The 8,907-nt window shown below is 35.5% G+C and overlaps 1 protein-coding gene across 2 annotated transcripts in view; it reads left to right on the forward strand.

Annotated features, from left to right (window-relative positions):
- The window catches only part of NTRK2 (neurotrophic receptor tyrosine kinase 2), a 1,124,811-nt gene extending 1,116,348 nt beyond the window's left edge, over positions 1-8,463 (forward strand). For both annotated transcript variants that reach the window (XM_044060895.1, XM_044060896.1), the window contains exon 17: positions 4,121-8,463. In XM_044060895.1, the coding sequence (XP_043916830.1) occupies positions 4,121-4,306 (186 nt within the window). In that variant the 3' untranslated portion in view covers positions 4,307-8,463. The remainder of the gene's footprint in view (positions 1-4,120) is intronic.
- The last annotated feature ends 444 nt before the right edge of the window (positions 8,464-8,907 follow it).

Genomic DNA, 8,907 nt, shown 5'->3' on the forward strand with positions numbered 1-8,907 from the left:
GTAGTGTTGCCACATAGCAGCACTTGTTTCTCCTGTGGAGTTTTTGGCCGTCACTCCTTCTATGTGCAGTTCTTTTCTTTTTGTGGACTTTTTCCAAGTGTTTTGGTTTCTTCTCCCACTTACTCAGCAGTATAATATGTGTCTTTGACTATTTTTCTTTTACTAATATCAGAGTGGTGCACAGAAGAGAGGGTAAGAAGGCAGAAAGTCTCAATATATTTCCTTGCTCATCATTTTTTTTTGTTCGGCCCATCATTATTAAGGCAAAAGTTAGTTAAAAAATCTAAGTTGCACCTCCGTGCATCTACAACTTTATGATTTCTGGGGTCCTAGCATGCCCCCATCTTTGTTCTGTTACTTCCTCCAGACTTAAATCGCACTGGAGTTTTGGCCCGTTTATTTATTTATTTTACATTTGTTAACCGGGTTAGTCTGACTGACCTTTTGGCTCATTTTCAGCAGAGACCCGGGGAGGAAAGCTCCTCAGGGAAAAAAAACTATTTTAAATTTTAGTAACAAAGTATTAACAATCAGCTTTAGGCTCTTTTCAGCAGAGACCTGGGGAAAAAAGCTCCTCAAGGAATACATTTTTAAAAACAAAGTATTAACCATCAGCAGAAGAATATGAGGCTTGTTACAATATCATTTAAGTGGATTTGTACAAAATAAGTTAATAGTCGGGAAAGGATTATGAAACCAGTTACATATTTTAAATTAGTAGTACTTAGTTGTTTTGGAGTTTAGAAAAAAAGGAATATAGAAATGGCTAGTTGGAGATATAAGGGAAATAGAGTAGAGGTGACAGACTAGATAAAGTAGGTTATTTTGGAGCTGAAACAACCAAGATTGGTTAGAGATGGAGGAAGGGAAGTGGTGGAAGAGGTAGGAGTACAGGGTTAGAGATACATTTAGGGTGAGGTGGTGAAATAGGTGGAAGGATAGTGGTTTCAGGGTGGACGGCTACAGTTGCAAGACCATTTTTTTTTAGGTATTTCCTTATGGCTAATTTGAAACTCTTCCTATGGTGAAGGGACTTTATTTCCAAAGGGAGTTGGTTCCAGGATGTAGCTGGCTTATAGTTATAAAGAAGATGTGTAATAATTCTTGGTCTGAGCTGTGTAGAGTCCTAGCAGGGGAATATTTAGATATGACGGAGAGGCTGGGGCAGAAGGAGGGTAGATAGAGGATAGAGTGAATGATTTGTAGTTGATATAGTTGGAGCAGATGAGGGAATTCTAGCCTGTCTAGTTGCTGAAGTGCTAAGCAGTGGTGTGACTTGTACGTTTGGTTTGCTGCAAATCTGGTGACCTTGTTGTAGGTAGTTTCAAGCTTGGAAATAAGTATAGAGTTTAGGTTTTTGAAATATGTGACAGCCGTATAGGAGTGTTGGGAGTAGTAAAGCATGAGAGAGAGTTATTCGGGCTGTGTTGGTTAAGTATTTCTTGTTGCGGAAAAGGTGTCCAAGTCTCAGATGAGTTTTTTTTAACAGAGTTAGAAATATGTAGATCAAACTGAAGCTGATCATCTATTCATCTATTGTGACACCTAGCAATTTAGTACTAGGTTCAGCTGAGATGGTGGTGTTGTTGCAAGATAAAATGGTAAATGTACTTTTGAGTGTTGAGGTATTTGGGGAGGAAGAGTAGGAGCTTAGTTTTCTTTGGATTAAGTATTAGTTTGTTATGATTAAGGCAAGTCTCAATGGTGTGGAAGGATGCCTGGGTAGTTGAGTGGTGGTCAGTTGGGTTGTCAGCAATGGTTATACCTGTAGAGTCATCAGCATATTACACAAGAGATGACTGGGGACAAGAGGAGTAGACCAAGTTGGTGAAAATATTAAAGAGTAGTGGTCCAAGAATGGACCCTTGGGGACACCCATTTGTACAGTGAGAAGGGGGGATAGTGCAGAGAGCCATTTAACTGATTGCTGGCGGGTAGACAGATAGCTGGAGAACCAGAAGATAGTAGTGGGAGAGAAATTTAAGTTAGTGAGTTTGTCAAGGAGGAGAGGGTGGGAGATAGTGTCAAAGGCTTTAGAAAGGTCAAGGAATAGGCATGAGACAAGTTTATTGTTATCACGAGCTAGGGAGACTGTGTTGATGAAGGATATTAGTGCAGTAGTTGTACTATGCTTGGGACAGAAACCATGCTGAGTGGGTGTGAGAAGGTTTTCCTGGTGAAAGTAATGCATTACCTGCTTTTGAATGCATTTCTTTGGATTTTTGAGAGAGTTATAGAATGTTAAAAGCATGGGGGATGTAAAAAAAAAGGCAAAGTATGGCAAAGCAAGAAATAAGTAATCTCTCTGGATGGTGTGGGGCCAGGATGAGGGAAAAACAGAGGAGGGCACTGGGGGAGTGCAAGAGGGACTTGTGGGTAACAAAGCAACCAGTGGAGTGTTTACTACAGCTAGACATCTAAGGTGTATATAGTCAGTAAAGTGTCTATAATGAGTGGGTTTGTATTGAAGCAATCTGTGGATGAAACTGAATAACTGCACCTGATTGATCATAGGTAATGATTAATTACATGCTGTAATACACCCTCACTCCACTATCTGACTACCCATTCAGTTGCTTCCTACAGTGCTTTGAAGTCATTAGCTGCCATTGCTCAGCAATCATTTTAAAAAGACAAGCTAACACATACTTAAAATTCAGCAAGTCTAATATTAAGGCCAAAGGCTACAAGTGAAATACTTTCCCTAACTTCAACATTTAGCATCAAATCTAGTGCATGTTGTTAGCTTGGACAATCTTGCAGGTTTGCATGTTTTTTGGGATTCAGGCGAACTGTTGCTAAAATTGGCAGTGGTGATAAAATGGCTTTCTAAAAGACTTGTGAAGCTGAAATATGGTTAAAAGTATTCACTGAAATATGCAGATAAAGCTGTAACTCTGAATAACTTAATCATTTCCATGCACATCTGTCTCTTTGTGAGGACGTTTTTTGACAACAGCATGCAGTAAGACAATGCCCATTTAGCTAAGTGAAATACCATTATTAGCTAAACTCAGTTACAATCTCTATGAAGCTTGCATACCCCCCTTCCCATATCAGCATGGGTCTCAGTTTCTTTCCAGAATTTTCTTGGTGTTTGTTGATCTGTGCCAGGATTAGTGTTGCCTTTTGATGGACTTGTGCTGTTCATGTGATGTACATGTGATAGGCTTTTTCTAAGCATTACCCCAAAATGGAATTAATAATTAATGGAAGAGGATGAATGGATAGAAAATTAATGAGTCAATTGTGTTAATGCTAACTTTAGGTATCTCCAGCCAGCTGATAAATGTTACCATGACAAATATATTGGCATGTTTTTGCAGTGATATTATCCAATACTAAACCATTTGATGAAGCATAATTTATTTATTTATTTTATAAATAAAGGAAATGCTGGCACCTCTGGCATCCCCCCCAGATCAGAAAGTTCTAACATTGTCCATTGCATACATTTCCTTTTTGTCTATAATAGGACAAGGAAGAAATCAATCTTTGCGTTTAAAAATTACATGGGATAAGATTTCACCTTTTTCACTAACACTAGTTAGCTAGATCAGTGATACAAGTATTTCATTTGAGATAAGTTTGTACACTGTACTTCAGATGGAAAAAAATTTTAATTTTCAATGCAGCTTTTCCTGACTATGCATGAAATATCTTCAAAGTACTGAAGCTATTTTCTAGTCTCTTGAACTTACTTATAAATAAGCACATTTCAATGGTCTCAGCTATCTGGACTAACTAAATACCAACAGATGCCCCGGTAATTCTGTCTTTGATTTGTAGTATTGTGCAATATTCATATTCATTCAACTACAGCTAATTTTCAATTAATATGCCTAGGACATATGAACATGAATGCCATTTACATTAATTAGGGATAATACTATATACTGCTGTATTAGTGTCACTGGAACTCTTACTTTGAATCTGTGTTTGTTAATTTTAATAGCTTAGCATAATTATAAAAAATTAAAATACAAATAATATCAATCATACAATTTTGACATGGTCTTGTTAAAATAATCTCTCCAAAGTCAATGAGATAAATCACATTATAGTTTAAAGTTGTTATCAGGACGATGTTGATTTTATGTTTGTCTTATTCTTAAAACAGGTAATTGAATGTATTACTCAGGGACGGGTTCTGCAGCGTCCCCGGACATGCCCAAAAGAAGTCTATGACCTGATGTTGGGCTGCTGGCAGCGAGAGCCCCATATGAGACTCAGCATTAAGGAAATTCACTGTCTTCTGCAGAATTTGGCAAAGGCATCCCCAGTCTACCTGGACATACTTGGCTGATGCTTCTACAAGCTGGATGCTTTGTGTGAGCATGCATGCGTGCTACTGAATTCTTGGAAACTTGCCCTTACCTCTGACAGTGTTATTGATGAAAACAAAGAGAAGCTTTGAAAAGGGCAGGCAACATAAACTCCTCCATGTGTAGACACATTATTGACTTTAAATCCTATCTTTCTCTTTCGCTCTTTTTCTCTGTCCCTAATCAATCAGGCTTCTGCGTTATTGTACCTGCATAGACGATGAAGGCCTTAAATCTGATCTGTTTATCTAGAGATGCTCAAAGTCATCCTCCATTACAAAATAAAATTGCCTTCTTGCATTCTTGCCTTTTGATGTGGATGAAAAAAGGGAAAATGATGACTGGAACTTAAATGAATATTGCTCTGTGTGTGTATATAGATCTGTATGAATATATATATATATATATATATATATATATATATATATATATATATATATATATATATATATGCCTATACATATATGTAATCCAAATTTATATGGATTTGCTTGGCCATTTTCTTTTTTCTTTTATTTGCTCAAATCCAGGAAACCAAGACTGATATTAGACTGTAAACTAACATGAGATGCAAGAATGGGTATACAAAGTAATCATGTCAAACAAGGAAAAAGGAATATTGTTGGACTGTGCTGCAATTATCTCTCCAGCTGCATCTGTTAGGCCTGAACCCTAACTGACCGACACTGCAGCTTTAATACTGAAGAAAAAGATCAGGATACAAAATACTTTGACATTAATTTTGGGACATAACTGCATCACTTTTCTGCTTTTAATGTCTTTATTTTTGTCCTAGTTATCATCATCTGCAGTACAATATTCACTGATAAAGGGACATGCTGACGACATAAAATGTACACAGTACAGTATTACATGCTAAAATTGTATTTCCTGAAACAATGTTTCATTGTGATTGTACTAATGTCTTCTTCAGACAGCCTTATGAACTTCAGATTGTATGTAGTTTGCTCTAATGTACAGTATTAATTTCAGGGTCAACTGCTGATGGTGACAGACCTCTGTAATGTAGCACTTGCAATTGTGAAGGCAAATTATCAAAAAATAACATATTAAAAATCATGGTAATTTTCTTTGTTTAGTTGTGTGAGCAAATTCTACATGGTTTTACTTCCTGTATCCATGTGGAAAAAAATAACTCATATCCTGCACTCTGTTACTGTTACGCCAGGTATCGGTAGTTGTGCATTATATGCTTAGTAAATAAATAGTAATATATTTGACATTTTACCTTCAGTGTTATGATTATACATCTATTAGTAATATGATAATAAAAATGCATAGTTTGTGAAGCAAATTATGCAGTTAAACCCTTGAGAATGTGAAACACGAAGCCACAGTTTTATCTTTTTCTATTTTAGTAGAGGCTGAAACCTCTGGATTCCATTTTATATGGAACTTATAATAGGGCATTCTTTACTTGATAAGCCTTACTGCATGAATACTTTGTTAAACACAATGTTTGGTTGATGGGCTTAACTCTAACTCATCAGCTACAGACTATTGTAGAAACATATGACTAATACTAATGCTGAGAATACAAATGATTTTAATATATTTTAAAAAGGACTCCCTGTTTCTAAAAACTGTCAAGATTCCTTGGTGACAGGGGGCATTTGTACCTATTAGAAACATAATGTAATGACTTTTCAGTTTTGTTGTACACATTTATACGTTACCATAAATATTTGTTTTAATTCTATTTTCATTTTAAATAAGTTCATATTTTATTTTTATTTCCATTGAATAATTTATTTACAAATGCACTTTTCAAATTGCACACACATGATCTGACCACTTTACTGTCACCTATAAAATTAAACCTTTCTGTCATTTGATGTCAGCAAAGCAGTAAGAGTGGAAAGGAAGCAGTAAAAAGAGGCCAACCAGAAAGTTAAATTATTATAGCTGGTAAAAGAGTGCAATTTCTGTAGTACAAGACCAACTGGAATGAACAGTTTAGAGCGAAGATCATGGGAACAATTAGAATGTAAAATCCCTTCTGTTAGGGCAAAATCTCCAAAGCAAATTCTTCAAGTGCTAATAGTTTGCCGGTGCTGTAAAATATACTTTAGAGATGTAAGACAGCAGTAGGCAAGAAAGCCTATGATATGACAATCAGGCACACTGTCTTTTTTTAATTTTTTTTTTTGTTTTGTTTTTTTTTTTTTTGTCTGGTGTGTGCAGAAGAAGTGTTCTTTTTGAATATATAGTTATTAATATTATCTTCTTGGAGGTCCAGAAATTTTTGGTGGGTTATAAATATTATGGGATTACAGTACAGTGTATAGCTTGTCAAGGTTTCATTTTATACATTGTTATAGATTGTAAGCTATGTCCAACCAGAAGGATTGAGAAAAGAAAGTCAATAAATGGCAATCATGTTTTCTTTAGCAATTGTCTCACAAATTGCCTACATTGTAGTTCAGACGTTATGCAACATGCTGACGTATGCAAAAAGATGCCCAAGTACTCATGGCTACTCTTGAGATCTACAGTTTGAAGCTGGTCACTGATAATTATATTGGTCCTTGTACAGAAACGCAGTTTATTCACAAGAAAGCAAGCATTCTTTGTATTTCCATTCATTTATAAACAGATGGCAGCTTAAGAGCATTCAAGTTCAGAGGTACGCTAGCAAGCAGTAAACAGGAACTTTTTCATTTTTCTTGCAATATATTTCTGTAAGTTAGATTAAATGAGATGAAAACATAAACGTTATGTGGAACAGTTATAAAGAACATTAACAGTATTTTGTCATGTAACTATGATAACATGTACCTTCTGCAAATGAGCTATGTCTTATGGTCTGAAGGTTTGGATCAAGACTGGCTGAAAACTAGATAGCATGCCTAAATCAAAGATTTGCCCAGACTTCATCTTTGTAAACGCTGATGAATGTATTCCTCTTTAACAATGCCTTTAGAACTGATAATATCTAAGCCAGTAGTCAACATGCCTAGATGAGATGTAGCAAAGATAACTAGAAGATGTTAATATTGTGAGAAGCAGTAGAACAGAAGAGAACACACTAGGTTCCCTGTCCTGCAGTTTAACAGATATTAGTTTTATGTTGTCCAGAAATGGATTGCATAACTATTCTCAGATCTGGAATCAATCAATGCTGCTCTAAATCATTTTAAAGGGCCTAAATACACTTTATTATTTTCATTACTGTAATAGCCATTAAGCAGAAGGTTCTAGAACAGGAAAACACTGTGAAATAAATGTTAGCCCCATCCATGCATTTTGTCATAAGTTAGTTTCTCAATCACATGGTGGTAAATATATATAGCAACAGCAAGCAAGACTTGACAGTTGGCATCACGGCTGTTTGTCTGTGGTAATTTAACAGTGAAACCTCAATCAACCATATCTGAATATGTGCCATCAGATGTAGTCTGAGCACCCTGACATGCTGAGGGAGCCTGAAACAGACAAGTATCTAATCATATCATTGTATTGTACATACAGTGCAGTAAATAGAGAATAATTTTTTACTTAATTTGGGAAAAATATGAAAAATTTGATGAACACCTCTGTTGGTAGGACATGATTTAAAAATATTCTGGTGAAGTAAAAATGTATTGTTCCAGCCATTTTTGCAGGATTGTAAGTACCTGTGAAAACTGATTAGCCATTATCATTATAAAAAGTGCTGATCAACTGCAAATTATCTATGCTTTCCATCAGTTCTATCCTTGTTACAAAATGGAGAACAGTGCTATGCATTTTCACAGTTTATTGGCAGTTTTGCACATGGAAGTGCTAAGTTGGGTGTCAAGTTAATAAATATCCTGGATTGTCACCTCTAACATTGTTATTACTGAAACTGTGACCTAATGTTATGAACTTTTTTTAATGGTTATGTAATGTCCTTTTTTTTTGGTAAAAAAAAATCAACTGTAGTTGTTATTTTGCAGTTTTCCTGTGACCATTCATTGCTTGAGATATCCATTGCATCTTGGCTGATAACTGTGTACTGCCTGACTGTAAATGTTATGTTACTGTTTGTGAATCCCGTGGCCAGCTTTTCAATCTGAAATGGAAAGTCTCTTGTAATACAGTGTACTTGATAAAAGTATTACGTCTTACAATAAATGATGTCATCAGAAACACATGACAAGTGATGCAGTTCTGACTAAGAGAGAGTACATTTTAAAATGTTTTATTAATCTCCCAAATATAAGTTGTTACCTGTAAGACTGCTATATTTTCACAGCATATGAAGAGTATGGTACTGAGAGATATATAGGAAATTCAAGTTGTAGAGACAGAAATTCATTGTGTTTTATCATTTTGTGACTTTTAATGTATATACCATTGCATAGTTATAGATTTAATGCTTTCTCTCTCTCTCTCTTCCATCTTCTGTGACTCTTAACTTACGACACTTAGTCTCCCTTGTAATCATTATCATTCAAAATACTATGAATCCTGTTCTCCCAACAAGATAAGCATTTAGACTTGATACCAGAATACGACAAACATTAGCAGTTGTACTGCTCCGTATATGACAATTCATTATTAAATAGGGAATCATTTTTTTCAGAAATATAATTGC

This window comes from Protopterus annectens, chromosome 2.part0 (genome assembly GCF_019279795.1).
Source record: "Protopterus annectens isolate FY-2018-M chromosome 2.part0, PAN1.0, whole genome shotgun sequence".
NCBI classification, from domain to species: domain Eukaryota; kingdom Metazoa; phylum Chordata; order Ceratodontiformes; family Protopteridae; genus Protopterus; species Protopterus annectens.